Source organism: Cupressus sempervirens, chromosome 3, assembly GCF_028749045.1.
Source record: "Cupressus sempervirens isolate cs-2001-9-10 chromosome 3, ASM2874904v1, whole genome shotgun sequence".
Classification (NCBI taxonomy): domain Eukaryota; kingdom Viridiplantae; phylum Streptophyta; class Pinopsida; order Cupressales; family Cupressaceae; genus Cupressus; species Cupressus sempervirens.
This window is the reverse complement of record NC_143120.1, coordinates 484,778,783-484,804,493: the sequence shown is the minus strand read 5'-3', so window position 1 is coordinate 484,804,493 and position 25,711 is coordinate 484,778,783. Positions and strand designations below refer to the sequence as shown.

General features: G+C 37.6%; 1 protein-coding gene across 5 annotated transcripts in view; it reads left to right on the top strand.

Moving 5' to 3' along the window:
* The window catches only part of LOC149567281 (lipid phosphate phosphatase 2-like), a 104,085-nt gene that overhangs the window by 51,785 nt on the left and 26,589 nt on the right, over positions 1 to 25,711 (top strand). For 4 of the 5 annotated variants that reach the window (XM_089820442.1, XM_089820443.1, XM_089820447.1 and 1 more), the window contains exons 6-7: positions 19,326 to 19,514; positions 19,623 to 19,682. In XM_089820442.1, the coding sequence (XP_089676568.1) occupies positions 19,326 to 19,514; positions 19,623 to 19,682 (249 nt within the window). The remainder of the gene's footprint in view (positions 1 to 19,325; positions 19,515 to 19,622; positions 19,683 to 25,711) is intronic. The other variant, XM_089820444.1, reaches the window with a different exon arrangement.

The window sequence follows — 25,711 nt, the reverse complement described above, 5'->3', positions numbered from 1 at the left end:
GCATCTTTTGCAAAATTTGAGAAGTCAAATGAAGGCAATGAATATGAGAAATATGCCTTCTATTCAGCATTTTCCAGCTAGATATCAACCAAAAGGAATACATGGATAGTTGACAGTGGGTCTCCTAGACACATCACTGGATATCACGATAACCTAGAAAGCATGCAAATAGAAATAGATGAAGAAGTTACAATTGGTGATGATTTGACACACTCTGTAAATGGAATTGGGTCCTGCAACATAAAATTGAAATCCAGAAATTCTATTCAACTTTTTGGAGTTCTTTATGTACTAGGTATTAAGAGGAATTTGATATCTATATCTGCACTTGAAGATGATGGTTTAGAATTGCATTCATGGGAGGGAAAGTACTAGCATGGCCTAAAAATTCAACCATTAAAAGGGCTCTAACAATAGGAGTAAGACAAGGACTTTTATATGAGCTATGTGCTAAGACAAACCTTGCACTTGTACATGAGACCTCAGATTCAAATGAAATATGGCATAGAAGACTAGGTCATATCAACCTCCATGCCCTAACATCAATGGAGAAGGTAGTAACCGAAATGCCCAAGTTAAACCATATTCACAACGAATCATGTAAAGGTTATGCCTTAGAGAAAAACACTAAAAAGCCATTTCCTCATAGTTTGAGCAAAACTAAAGAAGTGTTGGAACTAGTACATTTAGATCTATGTGGGCCCCATCTCTATACCTTCTATAGGAGGATTCTTGTACTATTTGATATTTGTTGATGATTTTTCAAGGAAGACATGGATATACTTTTTTTAATGCAAAGAATTTGAAGAGATTCTCTCTAAGTTTAAAGAATTCAAAACTATCACTGAGAACTCCTCTGGTAAGAACATTAAAGTTCTGAGAACAGATAATGGGAAGGAGTATACTTCTGAAATATTTAAAGAGTTTTGCAAACTCATTGGGATTAAGAGGGAGTTCATAGTCCCTTACAATCCTTAACAAAATGGGGTTGCTGAAAGGAAGAACAAAACTATTGTAGAAGTTGCTCGGGCTATGATTTTTGATTAAAATTTGAGTATGTCCTTCTGGGTTGAAGCATCCAACACAACAATCTATATTCATAATAGATGTCCTCACTCACATTTGGACAATAAGACTCATGAAGAAGCATTTTCTAGAAAGAAACCTGACATTAGTCACCTAAGGATATTTGGATATCCTGTGTATGTTCATGTACCTAAGGAGAAGAGGACTAAGTTAGAACCTTCTGGAAGAAAGGGTATTCTCATTGGTTTTAGTGAAATAGTAAAATGATATAAAGTCTACATACCTGGACAGAAACAAATAAAATTAAGCAGAGATGTCATCTTTGAGGAGGACATTTCTTTTAGAAGAGCCAAAACCTCTGATGAACTAGATACATTTGATGTATCTCTAGAAGAGACTCTGCTCCTGAGATTCAGAGGGAGTTCCTTGAAGAGACTTCAACTAAAACTGAATTCCTTCTAGAGAATCAAGAAGAGAGTCTTGATCACTCTAAAAGGCCACTTTGGGCAAGAAAAATAATGCATGAAGGAGATGGATTTGCAGCCCCTTCAGGAACCTTCCGAGAAAGCAAGAGACTTAGAAAATTGACATATAATGCTTTCATGTATGAGAGCTCGAATCCTGAACCTTCTAGTACTTCTAAAGCACTTAAACATCAAGTTTGGAAAGACGCTGTGGTGGAAGAATACTAGTCTATACTAAAAAATGATGTTTGGGACATAGTTTCGAGACCTAAGGAAAAATCTGTTGTCTTGAAAATGGCTCTTCAAAGTTAACTATGCTGCAGATGGCAGCATTGAAAAACATGAAGCTCGTTTTGTGGCTAGAGGTTTTTCTCAAAAGGATGGAATTGACTTTGAAGAAACCTTTGCTCCAGTTGCTAGGTACACTTCTGTTAGAGCTGTAATAGCCATTGCAATAGCCAAAGGTTGGAAAATCCATCAAAGGGATGTAAAAACTGCTTTTTTAATGGAAAAATAAAGGAAGAAGTATACCTAGAACAACTAGAAGGGTTTGTAACTCATGATGCTGTCTCTCATGTTTGTAAATTGAAGAGGGCCCTATATGGACTCAAACAGGTTCCCCGGCCTGGTATGAAAGGATTGAAAAATACCTTTTAAGTCTTGGATTCACCAAGAACGTGGCTGATCCAAATCTCTACTTCAAAATAACTAAAGGTGATATGCTAATTCTAATTCTTTATGTTGATGATCTTCTAATTACAAGGGAAGAACATCTCATTAATCATTGTAAGAAAGATTTGGCTTTTGAATTCAAAATGAAAGATTTAGAAATTCTTCATTACTTTCTTGGTTTGGAAGTACTTCAGAAGTCTGGTAATATCTTTCTACATCAAAATAAGTATACTATTGATATTTTGAAAAGATTTGGAATGTGGGATTGTTGACCTATGTCTACACCTATGAAAACCAACCTAAACAAGTTAAAGGAAACAAGTGCTGAATCCAGACTAGTTGATCCCACCTTATACAGACAAATTATTGGGTCCTTGATGTATCTTGTGTATACTCGACTTGATATTTGCGATGGAGTGAATGCATTAAGTCAGTTTATGTGTGAACCTCGTGAGATTCATCTTGTTGCTTTGAAGCATATATTGAGGTATCTCCAAGGCACTATTGGGTATGAACTTAAATATGAGAATACCAGTTTGGAGTTACATGGATATACCGATTTTGATTGGGCCGGAAGTGTAAAAGATCGGAAAAGCACATCAAGATGTTGTTTCAGTTTAGGATCAGCTATGATTTCTTGAATCTGTAGAAAGCAAGCTTCTGTTGGTCAAAGTTCTACTGGGGCAAATTATATTGCAGCAGCTATGGGAGTTAGAGAAGCAGTGTGGCTTCGGAAGTTGCTTTCTAACTTGTTTGGTGAACCTATGAAACCTACCACTATTCACTGTGATAACCAAAGTTGCATCAAGTTATTTGTGAATCCGGTATTTCATGATAGATCTAAGCATATAGAAATTCCTTACCACTATGTAACAGACATGGTGAAAAGAAGAGGTATTCAATTAGAATATATTAATACAGGTGATCAAACAGCTAACATTCTCACCAAGGCTCTCCCTAAAGTGAAGGTTGATCATTTCAGAATGAAACTTGGCTTGATTGAAATGTAAGTTTATGAGATTGAGTCTCAACTTTGTAAATTTGTATTATTTAAATAAAAATGTTTAAAGTGTAAACTCTTTTGTCATATGTGTGACTCTATGACTCATGGACCTACCCTATGTTCATTATTTAAGGTGACAATCTTTTATAATGAAATATTGATTCTGATAATATAAGGTGACGACTTTATAATTGTTACATTACTATCATGATGAATATCATGTGATTTGATATTCAAGGAAAAATCATGATAGTTAAAAGAGCATGTTGATGGATATCATGCGACTTGATATCTATTGATGATCAATATGTTCAAATTCATGGTGGATATTATGTGACTTAATATGTATGGATGTACCATGATCTTTTATGGTGGATATCATGTGACTTGATATCTGTATACACACCATAACTAGAAAGAATATCATGAGACTTGATTTTCTTATATATATATCTTGTGGATATTAATTTTCATATAAAGAACTTATATATATACACTTTGTCTTCCTTAGCTAAGAGGGAGTGTTGATGCATGTAGCTTCAGTCTGACATTACTATGGTAAGCACATACACATGTATATATGTACAACAACATGATGCACACGCTGTTATACATATATGCATACGTACATGTTGTATCTTCCATACTCTGAAACCGATGATATATATATATATATATATATATATATATATATATATATATATATATATATGTTTCGAGATCATTAAGGCATGATTGAGATTATTTTTGGTTCCTTTGATGTTTAGATCATGATCGATCTATCCTTTATATTGGGCCACAGATGTAATGATTGGTTATACATTTAATCACTGTTGTAGTCGGAATAAAGTAACTATTATGTTTAGTGCTTGTTAAAGCTAGTCGGGTTGGGTAGTTAGGAGATGGGGAATTGCATCGGTTGGTTTCCAACCAACTAACCCTTCTTTAAGTACTTGGAATATTGTCAATGTACGCATGTTGTTTTTGGTATTAATAAAAGAAACCATTTCCTCATCTACTGGTATTGTGGTATTAATGGTACATTCTATGTTTTACTTTATATATCTCAATTGTGTTATTCTGTATGATTAGCATATCTCTGTGAACTTCAGTGGTATTTTCACTCTACATTTTTGGTGTCATTGCCTAAGTTTGAACCTAGAGGTTAGTAGGATGGAGTAATGGGAAGGGCCTTTGTACTGCTCATCCAAGTAACAGATAGTGACAGGAAGAGGAGGAAATAACTAGGGAAGATCAGTTGATACCTGATGGCCTAGGAAGTTGCAGTCGATTAGTATGTATGAAGGGAAACCTGTGAGAGAACGGTCCTTGAAGGTACAGTATGCGGTGACCTTCCAGTGTCACCAGCGATGTACAATCTCTTGGGAGAGATTCCTTGCTTGTTAGCAAGCAATTTTTTATGAGTAAAAGAGAAAAGACAATAAAACTGAGGAAGAAGTCGCCTTGAGGGCACTACGTCTCTAGCAACAGGAGTAGAGACGTTGTAACTTGAGGGGAGGAAAAAGGGATTCCACAAGAATCCAAGAAGGATTGATTGAGCATACAATCGAAGGTATAGCAAGTTTGGTCATCTTAGAGACACTAGCAAGGAAGCTGGGATACAGAAATCCAGAGACACCTATAGGGAGAGATCTTCGATAGGAGTAAAGTCAAGAAGAAGAGGATACTTTCAGTACTTCCTCCTTGAGAGCAAACTTCCAGTTGGGAGGAGGTGTTCCATTGGGAGGAAGTGTTCCATTGGGAGGAAGAGTTCCATCAGGAGGCAGTGTTCTATCGGGAGGAAGTGTTCAATCAAGTGGAGGTATTCCATCGGGAGGAAGAGTTCCATCGGGAGGAAGACTGCCATCGGGAAGAAGTGTTCCACCAAGAGGGAAAAAGACTCACACAATGGCAATAGACAAACAAAAATTGCCAAGTTTCACAGGGGATGTTTCAGAGGACCCCATTATTACGAGGTAATTGGTAAATACTTCCTTATTAATAACAGAGACCGAAAGGTCAATTTATACAAAAGAATGAGATGATGTTTCCTTAGGAAACGATCGTAAAGAATAGAAACATTCTATTCCAAAGAAAGCAAAAAACGAAAGCAAACTAAAGCTAAAGATATTTACAAGATAACCATTAACTAATAATAGACGTCTTATCTATTATTGTAATACCCTCCCTTAATGGTTAATCTATCTAACACACCAAGCTGTCCTGTGAATTTGACAAACTTATCAGGACCAAGAGGCTTGGTGAGAATGTCTGCAGTCTGATCTGTGGTAGGAACATACTGCAGATCTATAGTCTCGTCTTCAACCAGTTGTCGTATGTAATGACAATGAACATCCACATGCTTGGTTCGTTCATGGAAGACTGGATTCCGTGCTAACTTGATAACGCCTTCGTTATCAACAAACAGAGTAGTCGGTCCTGCTGGTGACATCTGCATATCCCCAAGCATTCGACGAAGCCAGACAGCTTCACATCCTGCCTTAATAGTCCCTCTGTATTCAGCCTCTGTAGAAGAGAGAGAAACTGCCTGCTGCTTCTTGCTGGTCCATTTGACTGCATCGGATCCGAAACTGAACACATATTCAGATGTTGACTTTTTATCATCAACAGAGCTTGCCCAATCTGAATCTGTGAACCCACTGAGTTTAGGATTAGAACTCTGAGAATACAGAAGTCCATAATCAGAAGTGCCCTTCACATAACGAAGCACACGCTTTGCTGCCATCCAATGATCAGCCTCAGGAGCTATCATAAAGCGTGAAATATAGCTGACTGCGAAGCTGATATCAGGCCTAGTAGCAGATAGGTAGATGAGGCTGCCTACTAGTTGCCTATACGTAGTATCATCAATGGAAGGAGAATCAGACTTGGCTGATAACTTGAGACCTTTCTCCATAGGTGTAGATGCAGGTTTGCAATCCTGCATTCGGAATTTGTCTAACAGGGCCCTGGCATATTTGGACTGAGAGATGAATATACCAGAAGACTGTTGCCAAACTTCAACACCTAAGCAATAATGCATGAGCCCAAGGTTAGTCATATCAAAAGACTGGCATAAGTGTTGTTTGATTCCCTGAATCAAAGATGCTGAACTGCCAGTGATGATCAGATCATCCACATAGATAACCAGAAGGATGATGTCACTGTCAGTAGTCTTGATGTACAGATTTGAGTCTGAAGAACTCCTCTTGAAGCCTTGATCACTGAGGTACGTATCAATCTTGATGTACCATGCCCGAGGGGCCTGCTTCAAACCATAGAGAGCTTTTACCAATCTGAGAACCTGATGGTCTTTACCAGCAACCTTGAAACCAGGAGGCTGAGTCATGTAGACCTCTTCATGGAGATCACCATTCAGGAAAGCACTCTTTACGTCCATCTGATGGACCTTCCAGCCAAACTGTGCTGCCATGGCTAGGACTAATCTGATGGTGCTCATCTTTGCAGTAGGAGCAAAGGTCTCCTCATAATCAATGCCTCGATGCTGAGAAAAGCCCTTTGCCACTAAACGAGCTTTGTACTTATCCAAAGTACCATCTGATTTGTATTTGATTTTGTAGACCCATTTGCAGCTAATGGGTTTCTTCCCTGGGGGAAGATCAGAAAGGACCCAAGTGTTGTTCTTCAGCAGGCTCTGGTGTTCAAATTGCATGGTCTGTTCCCACTCTGGAATTCCTTTTGCCTCGGAATATGTTTGAGGTTCAAACACACTGTGAATGTTGGCCATAAGAGCAAAGTTAACAGAATCTGTAGTTTTTCTCTTTTTCCGAGCAGTTCTCCCATCAATGAGCTCATCATCATGAAGATCAGCAAGTGTCTTAGCCCACCACTTAGGCCGGAGAGGAGAATGACCAACAGTAGTACTAGGAGATGCTTGATCAGCAGGATCCTCATCAGAAGAATCTGGATCAAACTCAGGTGAAGCATCTTCAAAATGAGGTGATCTTGCAGGAGAAGCCGAAGGTGTCTGTACAGGTATCACTGGCAGGACTGGAGTTGTAGGAGTTACTGGAGCCCTCCCATCAGGTGGACCTAATGGAAGCCGAACTCCCAAATCATGAACCTGCATAGGCTGGTCTGCTGGATCAGGAACAGGAGAAACAGGCATGAATGGTCCTCGTTGCTCATCAAAGACTAAATTGCGGCTGTATATGAGACGAGATGTCTCAACATCAATAAGGCGGTAGGCTTTGTGAAGACTGCTATATCCAACAAGCATCAGTTTCTGACTCTTGGCATCCAACTTGGTGCATGAAGCATCAGGGATCCAAACAAAAGCAAGAGAGCCCAAAACCTTTAGGTGACTGATTCTGGGCTTGCGACCTGACCAGGCCTCTTCTGGAGTTTTACCTTTCACCGCCACTGTGGGTGACCGGTTCAATAGATAAACTGCAGTGTTAACGGCTTCTGCCCAAAAACGATTCGGAACATGTCTGTGTTCGAGCATGGAACGAGCCATCTCGGTGATTGTCCTGTTTCGACGTTCAACTACACTGTTCTGTTGTGGCGTGTGGGGTGTGGTGAACTGGCGTTGGATGCCATGTGTATCCAAGAAGCTGGAGAAAACATTAGAACAAAATTCCCTCCATTGTCTGATCTAAGAGTAATAATAGATTTCCCAGACTCTTTTTCAACTAAGGGTTTAAACTTCTGAAATACAGTAAATGCATCGGATTTCTTTTTAAGGAAATACACCCACATTTTTCTACCGAAATCATCTACAAACAACAGAAAATACCTGTACCCAAGAACAAAAGGAGTGGCCATAGGGCCGCAGATATCAGCATGAACAAGCTGAAGTACTTGAGAAGCTCGCCAAGAATCGCCACTGGGGAAAGGTGTGCGATGTTGCTTCCCAGCCTGACATGCGTAACAAACTCCAAGGTGTTGGGTTTGAATCTCTGGCAAACCAAGAACAAGCTCATCCCGAGCAAGTTGTGAGAGATAATGCACATTTAAGTGCCCATATCGCTGATGCCAAAGTGTGCTGATGGAAGATCGCCGAGCAGCCATAGATAAGTCCTGAGAATCACCAGAATTAGTAAGTTTGAAAAGACCATGATCCTCAAGACCAATTGCAATAGTAGACTTAGTTGCCCGATCAGTGATGGTGCACTGATGTGAACTGAAGGTGACTGCCAAGTGTGGAGAATGTCGCAGCAACTGACTGACCGAGAGTAGATTTAGTTCTATCCCTGGAACGTAGTACACATCAAGGAATATGAGCTTCCTCCCAACAGATTGAATTTGAATGTTGCCTTTATCAACAACCGTGTACTCTTCTCCACCACCAAAGATAACAGAACCTAAATAAGGCTGGTAGTCAGTAAACCAGTCTCTGCGGTGAGTGAAATGTTGAGAGGCACCTGAATCAATGTACCAGGCAGATGACTGCACATGATCTGCGGGTCTTTTAGCCATGAAGGCGTAAAAGGCAGATTTTGCCTACTTAGTGTGCTCTGCACTGTTCGCTTTGGGTTGCGAACCTGATTGCTTAGACTGGGCAGCTAAGCGTTTCCGACATTCAACCTTCATGTGACCATACTTGTGGCAGTAGTTGCATTGAATGTTCTTCTTTCTGGTACCATCGGATGTTGGAGCAGAAAACTTCTGCTGAGATGGTTGCTGAAATTTGCCCTTATCCTTCTGAAAGGATTTTGCAGCAAAGGCTTGCTCAGTGGAGGTGGAACTGGAGCTGCTACCAAACTGTTGTTTCCACCGATCTTGCTGAAGCAGCAGGGTGCAGAGATCAGTGAACTTTAGATCAACACCAGTAGATGTGATGTTGAGAGTCTCGATAAAATGCTCATAGGATTTTGGTAAACTCTGAAGAGTGATTACCACAATATCCTCTTCCTCCATCTTGCGACCGATGGCAAGTAATTGATCATGGATTTCCTGAATCTGATTCAGGTGTGCCTGTAGCGAGTTGCGCTCATCCATGACAATAGAAAACAGAGTGTTTTTCAGAAAGAAGGCTCTGCTCTTGTCGGAAGTCTCCTGAAGACCTTTTAGATGTGTCCAAATTTCGGCCGCTGTCTTGCCAGATGGAATCTGAGAAAGCTGGTCATCAGCTACGGATAGTTTGAGAAGCATTACTGCCTCTCGATTGTTCAGATCCCATGTATCTTTGGTGGTGGAGAAGAGTACACGGTTGTTGGTAAAGGCAACATTCAAATTCAGTCTGTTGGAAGGAAGCTCATATTCCTTGATGTGTACTACATTCCAGGGATGGAACTAAATCTACCCTCGGTCAGTCAGTTGCTGTGCTATTCTCCACACTTGGCAGTCACCTTCAGTTCACATCAGTGCACCATCACTGATCGGGCAACTAAGTCTACTGTTGCAGTTGGTCTTGAGGATCATGGTCTTTTCATAAAATCGAGGCACAAAAATTGAGGCACTCAGAAAAAACGGACGACAACCCAGTTGAGCTCTCGAAAAATCCACCAAGAATCTACAAACAAAATATTTTTTCGACCCCAAAAATTAGGGTTTCGAAAAAAAACGGCCCTAGTTGAAAAAAGCTTGAAAAAACTTCAGATTTCTTGATAAAAAATGACAGATTTTTCTTCAAGGATCGATGTGCATGGACGAATGGGGCTAGAGTGTGCTGAACAAACACAGGCAGACCCGAGTTCGGGAATTTCTCTAGGCCGAAAACCCTAAGCGGGTTTTAGAGAAATTCAACAGAAATAATTTTGAAAAAATTTAAACAAATAATTTCACGAAGAAATTATAAAATTTTTCGAAAAAATTTAAGTAATAGCTCTGATACCATATTACGAGTTAATTGGTAAATACTTCCTTATTAATAATAGAGACCGAAAGGTCAATTTATACAAAAGAATGAGATGATGTTTCCTTAGGAAATGATCGTAAAGAATAGAAACATTCTATTCCAGAGAAAGCAAAAAACGAAAGCAAACTAAAGCTAAAGATATTTACAAGATAACCATTAACTAATAATAGACGTCTTATCTATTATTGTAATACCCATCTGCCACTGTAAAACATGCATAACAATATGGCAAGACAACGGAGAAAATGACCCAGCTGAGTGGCTAAAAGCTTTCCCTGCCATACTAAAGGGTATAGCCATTGACTGGTATACCGATCTAGAGGTAGCAAAGGAAAATGCATGGAGTAATATCCGCATAGCCTTTGAGAAAGAATTCAAATTCCTGAGGTACAATGATGAAATAGTAATGGAGATTCATAACACAAGACAAGCGAAGAGTGAATCTGTTAAAACCTATAGTAGAAGGCTAAAAGAGCTAATAGGGAAACTTGACAACAAGCCTGCAGATGGACTAAAGAAAAGATAGTTCATTGAAGGATTAACATCGTCCCCTAGGAAAAAGATGAAAATAGTTCCACTAGCAACCTTCGGGGATGCGTGTACTCATGTGATGGACATAGAAAGCGAGAACAAAACTTCCAAGGCAAGAAGGCATGGAAGCACGAGTGAAAGTTCCAAAGAAAGCGAAGAAGAATCCAAAACCATCCAAGCCCTGAAAAAAGACCCGAGGCGATTGATGAAGGAAGTGGCAGGGAGTAAGGAAGAAAGGAAAGAAGGGAGGGAACTCTAGTGCACTGACTGTGAAAAATAAGGCTATACAACAGGAGCATGCCCAAAGAAAGCATTTTGTGACATTTGTCAGGTACTGGGGCACGCAATTAAAGATTGTCCCTACAATTTAAAAACACGGAGCGCTCAAGTATTCCTTATCCAAGGGGAGCAATCTACACCACCCTCCACCCCTCCAAAGAATGCAAATATGGAAGCCTCACTAGGGGGATATAGAAATAACAAAAGGAGGAAGTAATAATAATAGCAACAACAATAGCACTAACAACATGCCGCGGCGTCCAATCTAGTATGATTTCAAGGGAAGGCCTATCATCCAATGTAGGAGATGCAATGAATGGGGACATTTTGCATGAGATTGCTAAAGCGGAGGAGGACAAAATGGAGGGATGCTCTGTAAATGGTGTGGGCCAGGCAATCATGAGGATGCAAATTGCCTGAGGAAGAAGGGGGTAAATATGTTAGATATTGAAGATCTAGAAGGCGAGATTCTTGTAGTTACTAGAATGCAAGCTAGAAAATTAACCTATCCGGATGCTACCACGAAGACGAAAAGATTTCAGGAAGCAAAGGACATTCAAGATAGCATGGGAGAGGAAGGAAAGATAAGGCCAGAAAAACCTACTTCCAATAGGGGTGTACCAAATGTTGTGAGGCAAGTACTGGAAACCAATATCCCAGTAAGAATCTCTGATTTATTAGAAACACTACCCCAATTGCAGGTAGCTAACTCAGGGGGCAAACCTGAAAGGGACAACTTCAAAAAAAGAGAAGGAAGGAGAAGTACGAACATAAGACAATACCCTATTCACTATAGGAATGGGGAGAACACCAACGGTAGTAGAGATGGAGATATTAGGGTGCAAGCTTTGAAATACCATTGTTAATGGAGGTTCTAGCGTAAATGTTTTATTAGAAGAAACATGGAAGGAAATAGGGAAACCTATACTTTAGCCACTGACATTTCAACTAGTGGGAGCCGACCAACATGGCATCAAGAGTATAGGAACCTTGATGGGACAGAAAGTCATAGTTGGTACGCAACAATTTTTTATAGATTTTGTGGTTATCACTTTAGAGAAGAAAGGGTACGATGTTTTATTAGCTAGGGGATGGTTGGTTGCAACAAAAACTACCCATAACTCGAAACAAAACATGCTATCTATTGAGATTGAAGGAAGAAAGTACATCATAGATCTCAGGAACTAGTCACTAAGTCAGGACTTGACATCAGACTCCGAAGGAGAAAAAAATGAAGGGATGGAACTAGATGAGGAAGGGGTACTCAGACTAGGGGAATGCTCAGACGATGACACAAGTTCCCTTAATGGATTATTCCACTGGCAAATGGGAGACTATGAATTTTTTCACGTAGAATGTAATATGTTGCAAATACAAGAATCTCAATTGGAAGGAAGGTATCCGGAGGAGTACACGGAGTATAAAGAGAATGGGGCAATAAAGTTATCTACTCTAGATAATAAACTGGTAAAAGACTTTGTTAGTGGGTCTAAGTTAAAAACATACGAAGAAAGGAAAGAATGGGTCCCTAGTTATTTCATAAATACAGAAGGAGAAAGTAACGGCGAAGAAATAAATCTCCACCCTAAGTCTTATAAAGCCATATCGACACATACTGGAATCACAGCTGTACAGAGGGAGACCAACAATCGTACAAGGGGAATAAGTACGGATGGGGCCAATAGGAGGAGGGTACGAGGAGTCGTATGAGACAAGGAAGTTGAGGCTGTACGGAAGGAGACATCCATATGAGTGGTCATACAAGAGGGAGCAGCGATCGTACATCTTGAAGAAGAGGGAATAGTCGTATGGACATCTGTACAATAGGAGGAAAGCGTGGGAACTTTTTAGAAGGGCACTGTACGGAGGAAGTAGATAGCACAGGCGAAGATACATTAGACACCCATACGGAAGACTCTCGTAAGGCAAGCATCCGTACGACAAACACTAGTACGACATGCATTTATACAATAGAGGCTAGCACATGGGATTTCCGTATGGTAGGCACTAGAGGAAGTACGCCGGGCATCTGTAACAAAAGCAAAAGGAGAAGTACAATAGGACATTTTCAGACGAGCATTATTAGTACATGAGGTGTCCATACAACAGGCAATAGAGGGAGTACAGGAGGCATTCATACTAGAGGCAAGGGAAGAAACACCTAAGACATCATCCATACGAGAGGAAAAGCCTGTGTAGGTAGAAGTAGCATCTGTACGGAATCCTGTACGAGAGAGTTCATCCATACGTGTGGAGTCCGTATGATAGCAGGAGGCATTACAAAAAGCTATACCTATCAATTCCAAGACAGGAGAAAGTTCAGGGCCATACTACACACGCTTAGTCCGTACCACATTCCCACATGTGGAAGTTTGTTACAAACAGTCACATAACAAGAACGGTTGGTATAGGTGGCATATGCAAACAACTAAAGAAATTTTGGAATTGACTCACCAATACACAATGGTGAAATTAAGCATAGGAAACCCGAGCAGAGGAAACATTATTGATTCCAAAAAGAAGAAACTTGGGGTATTGCAAGCAAAGAAGGAGATAAGGAAGATGACAAAAAGCAAAGGGAAAATGGCACAGAAAAAAGCGTGGCTAAAGCATGGGGATAGCAGAATCTTCAAAGTCAATGGGAAGCCGAGAAATTTGCAATGCAGGAAGCTTGGAAAATAGAGAAAGCTAAATTGGAAAGCAAGATCGCCACATTGGAAGCCAAGAAGATGGACGCTTTAAGGGTACTGCAAATTGTTCGGGCAAAACAAAAAATAACTGAAAGGGATTTGTAATGGCTACGAGGAGCTTCGAGCTACAGGGATGTCCTCCCATCTTTCTTGAAGTCAAAGTTCTTTTTGTTGTTTTCTTGTTCAGTAGTCGTCTTCATTCTTTTTTCTGGGGGCAGGGGATAGATGTAGTCGGAATAAAGTAACTATTATGTTTAGTACTTGTTAAAGCTAGTTGGGCTGGGTAGTTAGGAGGTGAGGGAATGCGTCGGTTGGTTTCCAACCAACCGACCCTTCTATAAGTACTTGGAATATTGTCAATGTACACATTTTTTTGATATTAATAAAAGAAACCATTTCCTCGCCTACTGGTATTGTGGTATTAATGGTACATTCTATGTTTTACTTTATATGTATCTCAATTGTGTTATTCTGTACGATTAGCATATCTCTGTGAACTTGAGTGATATTTCCACTCTACAACTGTGTTTATGATAGTAACTAATCATGAGCATTAGTTAACAATGAATGGGTGTGAGAATGAATGTCCATGTCTCCAATTGGAGACATGGCCATTCATCCCCATATTATGAAAGTAATTGGTAAAATAGACTGAATTTGAATGTTGCCTTTACCGACAACTGTGTACTCTTCTTTGCCACCAAAAATAGCAAAGTCTGAATAAGGTTGGTAGTCAGTAAACTGGTCTTTGCGGTGAGTGAAATGACGAGAGGCATCTGAATCAATGTACTAGGCAAATAACTTCACATGATCTGCAGGTCTTCTAGCCATGAAGTTGTAAAAGGTAGATTCTGCCTACTCAGTGTGCTCTACACTGTTCGCTTTGGGCTGCGAACTTGATTGCTTAGATTGTGTAGCAAAGCATTTCCGACATTCAACCTTCATGTTTCCAAACTTGTGGCAGTAGTTGCACTGAATGTTCTTCTTTCGAGAATCATCTGATGCTAGAGTAGAAGACTTCTGCTGAGATGGCTGTTGAAACTTGCCTTTATCCTTTTGAAAGGATTTCCTAGCAAAGGCTTGCTTTGTGGAGGTGGAACTGGAGCTACTACCGAACTGTTGTTTCCACCAATCTTGCTGAAGCAACAATGTGCAGAGATTAGTGAACTTAAAATCAACATCAGAATATGTGATGTTGAGAGTCTCGATAAAATGCTCATAGGATTTTGGTAAACTCTGAAGAGTGATAACCACAATATCCTCTTCCTCCATCTTGCGACTGATGGCAAGTAACTGATCACGGATTTCCTGAATCTGATTCGGGTGTGCTTGGAGTGAGGTGTGCTCATCCATGACAATAGAAAACAAAGTGTTTTTGAGAAAGAAGGCTTTGCTTTTGTCAGAAGTCTCATGAAGACCTTTGAGATGTGTCCAGATCTCGACAGCTGTCTTGCCAGATGGAATCTGAGAAAGCTGATCATTAGCCACGGATAATTTGAGAAGCATCACTGCCTCTTGATTATTCAAATCCCATGTATCTTGATCAGGACTCGGAGAAGTTGGATGCTTCGTAACACCCAAAACAAGTTGATCAATGTTTCAATATTAAAAAATTGCGATAATCTGCTACTTCTAGGTGCCATAATTTCAACCATTGAATTTGGAGTTATGCTCGAGTAGAATGTTTGTTAGAGATGCCATGGCAGATTTTTCAATGAAAAACTATGAAAATCTGTGAAGGCACGTTTTGTGAGGCAAAAAATGGAAGACTTAGAAAAATTGGAGAGTGACCTAGAAGAGAGCTTGAAAGACCCAAAAGGAATATGCTGTCATTTTCTAGATCTACTGGCTCGAAAATTGAGGCACCCAGAAAAATGGACAACCCAGTTGAGCTCTCAAAAAACCCATCAAGAATCTGAAATCAATTTTTTTTTCAAGTTCAAAATTTAGGGTTTCGAAAAAAAATACAGTCAGCGGCCATGGAGGTCGAAATGGCAAAACAATGGTGTTTGCAGGCCAAGAAAGTGACGATTCTGAAGGCAAAACCGTCGGTTTGAGTTCCAGATCGCAGCTTCAGAGATGAACACAAAGAATGGTGCTTGTTCAGTAGAAAATGTGGCCAAAAGAAAAAGCAACTTGAGAAAACGAGGGCACCAGTTGTGGCACGAGTTGCAATTTCAGATCAAGTAGGAAATCGTACGGACGACTATGTGGAAACGAACATGTTCCAATCATGATTTGCAAAGGTTAAAACATCAAAAACAAAAACCACCAAACCTTGTTCTAGTTGCGATTTTGGAGCTCGTGAGTTGTAGAAAGAACCTCTGGTTTTTTGTGATTTTTAGTAGCGAAAAAAGGATAGTAAACACACAAATTCTTCACAAAAAACGGAAAACCCTAGACGGATTTTCGAGAAATCGCACAAATAATTCCAAAATTTTTGAAGCAAATAATTTCAAAAAGAAATTATAAAATTTTCAAAAAGACTTGAAGTATTGGCTCTGATACCATATTACGGAAGTAATTGGTAAATACTTGCTTGTTATTAATAGAGACCAGATGGTCAATTTATACAAAAGAATGAAATGATGTTTCCTTAGGAAACGATCGTAAAGAACAGAAATATTCTATTCTAGAGAAAGAAAAAAACGAATGAAAACTAAAGCTAACTAGATATTTACAATAGATAACCATTAACTAATAATAGACGACTTATCTATTATTGTAATATCCCACACCCCTTCCATTGATATTTATCCAATCTGCCCGATGTAGTCTTGGCATCGAAATCTATTAATGCAAGCACTCCAAAAGGATTGAAGATAATTTTGAGTTCGATAATACTTCATTTTTGTTATTACTGCACTAACATTTGCAGATTCTGGAAGCGATTCAAAAACATTGGTGTTATTGTTTGTACCTGCAACAAAATTCTGCAATCATCTAAATCTGGTAATAAACTTTACAGAAAGATACTCCATGGGCCTCCATTAGCAATGTCATTTTACATCCGCTTAGGGAAGGGCATCCACGAAAGAGTTCCAAATGCGCCTATTGCCAATCCACATGCACATAGAAATGCTACTGAAAGGTTCACAAAATCCACCATACCCCCTCATATGCACCCAATGCATTTTACACTAAGGCATGGGATACGTTTTATGAAGAATTCCATCATATGGTCCCGTGTGTGCTCAGGGTGCCATTTTGGACATGTCATGGATTGCAAAGCAAAGGAGAAATTTCACCAATAACCTCCACGTGTTCCTAGGACGCAACTTCAGCATAGTCAAGGAATTATCAAGCAATGAAGAAGTTTATAATAGAGGCCAAAATACGTGAAGTGTGCAAACTAGAAAGGGTCAATTAATTTTAAGGAAATAAGAGACTTTGTAAAGGGGTCGGATGTGCACTCTCAACACATATTGAACATTGTAAAGGAAAATCCCAAAGTTTGGAAATTCTTGACAAAGGACAAATTGCGGTTGGGTGCAAATTTCACATGACTATGGAAACTTCAAAGAAAAAATTAAAATCCTTCACATCCATATGTGCCCAAACACAAATTTACAAGGATAGAGAAATTTGTTCAAATATTAATATTGTTTTGAGGGGGACACCACATATTTGGTCAAATGGAAGAACTTGCTGTTAGTAGATGTGACATGAGAGACTGAACAAGTTTTACAACACCCATAATTGAGATTGCTTGAGGACAAGCAATTTTGGGAAGGGGAGATTGTAATATCCCCTTCCTAAGCTAGTTTAGCATGGTGGAATCGTTATTCTATTCAGTTGATTTCCATAGGCTAATGAGTGGGTTTAGGGGATCTTGGAGATATTATCAGGAGCAGTTTCATGTTTAGATAGTTATGACGAGTGTAGAACCCTTTATTGGAGGCTTTTTAGGTTAATTCTCCTATGCTTACTATTTTTAGTAAGTCAATTATGGGCACCAAAAGAGTTAGTTGGCATACTTAATATCTACAGTATTGTCAGTGGGTTTACTTTTGATGATCATCTCGAACTTTGTTATTTACCAAGGACTTTAAATTAAATAACAATAAGTTAAATAAAGATTTAATTTTATTGATATTTTAATTTAGCTGATTAAGGACAATAAAAGGAGCCAGTTAAAAAGTGAAATAGTTTAAATATACGATTAGTTTAATTCAATAAAACTTTGGCGAAACAAAGGAAACAACTTTATTTAATTAATTTCCTTGGGGGGAAGGAGTCAACCCTCTTGGAGAGAGTACAAAAGAGACTTGTGGAGTTTTCATTTTGATGTTTCTTTTGTTCTAGCGGAAATTGCTTCTTCATCTTTAGTTTGTGAGGACAAAAACCCTTGCAGGCAACATTCTTTATGTTGTTTTGGGATACAATCTAGAGAATGTTTGGCAATTTCATTCAAATGTCACATCTGACCATGTTGAAGATTGCATATCAGACTTCTAGAGCTTGGTATATATCAGATTTGAAGAGAACAAATTTGGAGATTGAAGAGGGTTTATTCCTATTTGTTGGCTATATCTTCTCCCTATCAAGCGGTACCACTCCTAGCCAGCTGTACCACTTCTTGAAGAGCCATGTGAGGTTTCAAGGGTGGCCATTGGGATTTGTAAAAGCTATAATCTACCTTTATTGTAGCGCTTTTCTGCTGTTTGACATTTCCAGACCTAGCCATCCACATCGAGAGCATTTTGGTACCATCGGAATGCATATGTTGTGAGCAACTCCAGTTATTTTTTGGCTGTATTTTGTGGGTATAGGAGATTTAGATATGTTAGTTCATTTTATGATCTGGGTTGTCATATAAAGTGATCAAATGTTGGAGTCCTCTTACTTGACCTTGTTCAATAATCTCCACCTACACAAAGGTAATCTTATTATCCAATCCAATTGAATATCGTTTTTTAATTTTTTCCTTTCTAAATATAATTCTAGAGGCTTCAACATAGATTGTACGGCACTAAAGAGTCCCTCCCATATACTCCCAAATTCAGATTCAACTACCAAAGACACATATAAAATTGATTTTTGTTAGGTAAGTACCTGTTTTACCTTAAATTTTAGAAGATACCTAAGATTCTCTTTAGGATTTTGATTGTAAGATGCAAATAGTAAGCAGTTACACCACTGATTAGATAAATTAAGACACAAATTTCAACAGGAATATTGGCAAAAAGAGTTCCAATTGGTCTGGAAATAATCAGCACGAAATCTAATGAAGATGACATGTGAATGATGAAATCCTACTTTAAACGATCATATTGCTTATAAAAATCATATTCAAGAAAAATGATCCCTGTATTGTTTGATGTGCTCATTATACTACCTCAGATACTAAAGGAACATTTAGATGGTGTAAAATATATATTCCTTCTATATAACCTATTCGTTGATCCAAAACCATTCTAGAGGATAATTCTTTATTTGATTGACTGGGAACCTAGTCAGAACCTTGTTGGAATCTTTGAGAGCAGTAGACACCCACCCTTCCAATGAGACACTATGGAGAGTAATTGACATCCACTCTTAAAGTAACTTCCTCTTCACTATGGAGAGTAATTGAAATCCACTCTTCAAGTAACTTCCTCTTGTCCTCTTATGATCAATTTAATATACTCGACTATTTAATCTTTATTTGTTGTGATACTATTTCTTGGCATACTTTGAGAAGTTACTTAAAGTGTTATGGGTCCTTGGTCCAAAACTGATGAACCATACAACTTGGAAATGTTTATTTTGCAAACAAGTTTGTGGCATTACCAAGGTTACTTAATCTTTGTTCTAAGATGTACAGATTGATGTGTTGCAAATAAATTTAATTGCAGGGTCATTTTCAGGGTTGGGTTTCCTCTCTCTGTATCTTGCTGCAAAGCTTGATATATTTGATCGCAAAGGCCATGCTGCAAAGCTATGCATCGTTTTTCTTCCTCTTTTGGTTGCAATCCTTGTTGCTATTTCGCGAGTGGACGATTATTGGCACCATTGGCAGGATGTATTTGCAGGAGCTCTTCTAGGTGTGTACGTTTTGCTATGGAGATAATACATGTTATTAATACCATGTTGGGTTTGTATTTAATGCCAACAATGTTTATATTGCCTTACTGCCCCTTTCAACCTCACAGGCCTGACTATGGCTACTGTATGCTATCGGCAGTTTTTTCCAGCTCCATATGATTCAAATGGTAAGTTACATCGCTCATAATTCTAGTTCTTGTTATGAATGGAAATATGCACAATGCATCATTGTGTATCAGTGAAATAAACATGCTTTGGTCTTTTAATTTGTTCTATTTTTCATGCTAAAGGGTTTTTAGTCCACAATTGTCTACACAACTATGCTTGTGTAACTTAGCAATAATTTTTTTTTTAAAATTCCATTCAAGTGACAATGGAACTCTTCACAAATTTAGAATGAGAGTACGCAGTCTAAATGGAAAGAAAGCCAGAAACTAGCAAAAGCCTATAAATATTCAACTTTTTTCTTGGAAACCTCAAGAAGAAGAAAACCATTTGGAAGTGGAAAATTGCACATCTTCCAAGCTTTTCCTTAATATGAAAACAATACAAGCACAAGAAACTGACTCCATGTTTTTCCTATGTTCTTAGTACTCTCTGGCTTAATGCTTCAGCAACATAGAGTTGTACAATCACATGGATTTTCTTTCTTGAATGTTTCTTTCTCACTCTATGTGGTTGGTGTTGTTAGCTTGCTCTGAATCCTCCAATTGATGGTCCTTTCCATTCTCTTTTCACATCTCATTCCTATCATTGTCACAAAAGTGGCCCTTTGTGCAAAGCAACAGTTTTTTAATGGCCCCAATGGTTTTCCAACTGCTTTAGCAATTACAAAACTGCATCTTTATGTAGATTGGTGGTTTTGTGACTACTATTGACAAAAATGAAATTGCTCTTTCAGGGGTCATTTAGTCATCCACCTTTTGAAAGCCATGATTTTTGTGCAGACTGAAAACATGACACCCATGGTTATGTTTTGTGTGTAGGAATGCTTTGAAAGGAACATGGATATGTAACCGTATTCAACCCTGGGTGCCACCTAAGTACTTTTTTGGGTCTTGATAGACAACCACATCTTAACCCAAAACTTTCTTTATCTTCTCTAAACAGTTAATCAAACAAATGAACTTTGTAACAGACCATAACCATTTATGAGTGAGTTTTCTTGGACTTCTATTTATTGCTGTCAAATGACATTGAAATTCTTGCGCGATTATTCTTTTAATGAGCTAAGTGTAATCTTATTGGTGTCTACTTTGTTCAATGTATAAAGGGGTTTATTGATCTACATTGCATAACAAATAAAAGTGAGCACATGGTACATTCGTAATAAAAATGAGTATATAAAACTAAAGAGCCATATTTTGACACTCTTTATAATCTCAAATGACAATGATGATATCTGTTTGTTCACTAGGATTTAGGATCAAGGGGCAAGGGCTGGGAAAATTGTTTCCTAGGTTTTAGGGACGACTAATGTATAGATATGAGATACTACAATCTGCGCATAATTTATAAAATAAAAAACCAAATTAAGAACAGTTTTGATAATTGATAATTCAATGTCGACTATCAAAGCATAAATGTTAAGATATATCAAAAGGTTTATATTGTAAGCATTATTTATAATCAAGATTGATTGAGCAAACCAAAAAGTATAAATGGAATTCAATTACACGGGATTCAAATAGAAAATACCTAGGAAAAATATGCTTCTTTTCCATCTAATGTAGCACAGTTTTTTGTTTTGTAAAACTATAGTGGGGTTTAGGGTTGGTGACCCCTGTTACATCCCAATTTTGACTTAATTTAAAATGTTCATATAGCTGTTGAGGTTCACATGAAGTCAGTTGACAATTTAATTGGTTATAATACTGTGAAATGGTAAGATGGTTAGTAGTTATAATTTCATGTGAAGATAATATGCTAGTTGATTATTTATCATGAATTCATGGAATTGAAAATGCGGTTAGCCATTATGATTATTTATGATTAAATAACTTGATTGGTAATATGATTTAACTGTGGAGAATTTCCTTTTAGGAAGCACGTCGAAGGGGTGGAAGCATTGTCAGAAAAGAATTAGGCATAGGAACATCACCATCACTGGGCAAATGGGTTGAGGACCTAGCGACTTGAATATCAGGATACAATCGATGAAACCACATGAGCTATTAAATAAATAATTTAAAACATAAAATAATTTAATTAAAATAATTTAATATAATATGTACCTCCAAAGATTTTAAATGATCTTTTACTATATTATTATAATATATACCTATGTACGTACACATAGATATAAATAAAGTGACACTAAAATATTATTTTCTTATAATAAAATGATGCCACCTCACAAATATATCTACGTGTATGTAGATAAATATAAACCATAATATTTTTCAAATTATAATCTTCAAATATTCTTCCATCCTTTTTATTCTTTTTCTTATTTGAAACCGATTGAACACTTGGGACATTTATTTGGCATCCTAGAGCCATTACATTTCTTTTATGTTACGGCTTCTTGGAAGCCAAGGAGTCACATTATTCATTATACATTTTGAGGTTGAAGGAGACAGAGGGCAGTATTTTTTTTTATTCCAAGCACCCAACTTCTATTTTCTGGCACCCAACTTCCATTCTCAAGCTATTTAGATTCCAAACATTTGAATGGCAGATCGAGTTGAAGCAGAGCAATGCAATTTTCATCAGTTGTATGTTATATTCAAACAAGCCCAAGTTTGTGGAGGATATTATTAAACAATTACGATAAGATCTGAAGCGCGTTGAGACTAAGGCCATTCAATTGACCATATCCAGATTTTCAAAGAAGAAATAGAGTTTAGGGGCTGCAAGTTATAGATATATGTTGAATTTATAAAATTTGGAAACTAGCATCAAGATCTTTTTGAGGCGGATTGCTGAACATTCAGCAAAACTCCATTCTTCCTTTCAGATTATTCCAGATAATGTGATTAACCAAAAATCCAAGCATGGCATTATATTTTCTTAATCAGTTATTACTGTAGTCTGATTTTATAGCAGTAAGATACAATTCCGGATTATGAAGCAAATTATCCTTGTTTATAATATCATCAGTTAAGATGAATAACGCCAAGTATCCGTGACATGCTACCATATTCTATTTATACCATTGAAAGTCAGAATCAATGATATTTATTCTGCAAGTCTTAGAGATAACATTCTTCGAATCACAGATTGTGATGAGTTGGAAACATATAATATTTTTACATTAGTTGAGGATCAACAATAAGAGCTGTGTTGCTCTAAAATTCCGAACACCTAGGACTCACCGACTGTTTAGCCATGGAAAAGGGTGAAGAGGTGAGAGAAAATAATCTGCAATAACATGAAATGGAACCAATTATGACATAATGATGATTATCATTTTTAAAAGGAATCATTTAATAGCTCATGCATGATCATGTTTATTGTATTCTCCTGCTGTCAAGTCGAGTGGTGTGATTAGATACTAGGATGCTTAGTGGATGACAAGGTGTTCCATGTCTATTTTGGGTAGGGAGGGCCTTTTTCGTTAAAGATTGTGTGGGGATAAGTTATGGTCCGAGGTTGGGTGGTTAAGCCCCTGACAATGTTTCCCCTCTCCACAAGATATCAAGATGTGCATTTGATAAAGATAAGTTGAGCATTCAAACATTTATTGGTAACAGTTAGCTGATATAGTGATATTTGATGCCCTAAGTGATACAGTGGTATTTGATGCCCTAAATGATACAGTGGTATTTGATGCCCTAATGGTAATTGATAAAGAGGTATCTGATGCCCTAAATGATACAGTGGTACTTGATGCCCTAATTGATAAAGTGGTTTGTGATGCCCTATATGATCAAATGGTAATCAATGCCCTAATTGATATAAGTGGTATTAAACGGAAATCATCATTTGATATGGATATAGTGGTATTTGTGGACTGACCTGGGTGTTTGCAGAAGCATTCCTAGATTGATTTCGATCTGAAATTCCATGGTATGTAGAATTTAATTTCCTTAGTACATTCATTGATGATGTTTTCAATTCTTAGTTATGAAAATTTTGTTTAACTGAGTTTAATTGTTAATCTCATTCACATGAACATAACTGATATAATTGTTTTCCTATGAAAAATAAGTAATAACTGTATTTCTTTGATATGTTAGTTGTTAGTTAACACCCGGTAAAAAGTGGGTGTTACAACCCCAATGAGGTTGAGGTGTTGTATTGCCAAACCCAAATTAAGCCCTGAGGATTTTTCATAGTGGACGTGATTTTTGGGTAAGAGAGTATGGAATAATACATATTTAAGTTGGGGAGCCTTGTGCCCCCATAAAAGGTTTAGGATTTCTTATTATTCTTTTATGTGTTTGTTGACTATCATTGTATGATACATGAGGAACATTTTGACTTCCCTTGGATCATAGAAACAAATATCTTTTTGAGGAATATCTTTGCAAACCAAAATGATAATGTTATTTTCAATTTCTCAGAATACTATTATGAATCCAAAAAACATTGGAAATTAAAAAAGACAAATAATTGATTTCTTTAATATGTAAAGACCTCCTAATTGCATAGATGCACATGCACACACACAAAGAGATAGAGAGAGTATTCCATGAGTTTTGAAATGTAGTTTTTATCATTCATATTCAAATCATTGATTATCATGCATACTACATAATGTTTTTTGTTTTTGTTTTTATCAACAAACGGCAGAGGCCTTGATTATATTAATAATAATAAAAATACAATAAAGTAACTCCGTTCAAATGGGCACTGGTAGGAAATAACAGAGAAGAAAACCTCCAGTTTTGCCCGGGACCATAGTCCTATATTATTACATAGTTAAAGGGGCATACCTCAGTTGATTATTTCAATCTTTTATTTTGAGTACACTACATAATGTTTACCTAGATTGGTCAACTTCAAAGTTAACCTTCAAAATCAATTAGAAACTATAAAATACAAATATTGAGCTACAAAAAAAAATCTTCTTTAATGTTTAAAGTCATTCGAATTGTTCATGTGCACCTACGCACACGCACAAAGAGATAGAGATAGAGAGTACATCATAAATTTTGAAATATAGATTTTTCTCATTAATTTTTAGATCATTGATTATAATGTACACTACATAAATGAATATTGGGTGGGTCAATTTCAAGGTTAATGCTCAAAATCAATCCATACCACAAAATACTAATATCAAGCTACAAGATTGTAAACTCAAAGAAACAAATATCTGGAGCTAATGAGGCTAGCTGCTACTTTTTTAGACCTAACTTTTTCACACCTTCGCCCCATTGCAAATGGCGACCCCCTCTTTCGCTCATAGTTGTTAGGTTTTGATAGTTGATGCTACTGTTTAGAGCTCAAAAGGATTAAGGAGTGACCAAGTGACTAAGTTTTCAATTTGCTAGTGTAGATAGAGTGTCAAGGTTATGGTTTCATTAGGACAAGTTGTAGCGGCTCTAGTTAAATGCATTGATATTTTGGCTAGTAAAATAGTCCAAAATACCTTATATAGACATATTTTATACATGGGCCTCAAAATCCTTATAAAAATTGATTTTACATACTTAAAATATGCAAAATCCTTATGAAAATCAACTTTTCCTCATAAAACTGCACTTTGAAAGTAGAATTTCCACTACAAAAATGAACTCTATCCCAATAGAAATAGAGTCTCCACCCCAAAAATTTACTTTGTCCTAATGGAAATAGAATGTCCCTCCAAAAATGTACTTTGTCATTATGGAAATAGAATTAATAGTTGAGAAATCATGAAAGTCCCTATGAAGGTCATTTTTCTACCCACGAGGAGAGATTTGTAATAAAAAAACCAGATGTTGGACAACTAGTCCCTATGGAGGTCACTTTTCCTCTCTTGGATATCAAAAGCAAGAGCAAAAAGAGTTCCGATGTGCATTAATTTTCCACTAGACTTGGAAAAGTTTGAGAAAATTGTAAAGTCCTTATGGACAAGGATTTAGCTTTTGTCCCTATGAAGATGCTTTTTCCACCAATCCCATATTTCAAATATTTTTGAGCTAGGGAGTGATGAAAATCCCGATGGATGAAGAATCTCCACTCACCCTTATGCATGTGAAGTTTCCCTATCCCTACGAGGGTCATTTTTCCCTTTGAGTTAAGTGAAAGTGTGAAGTATTGGGAT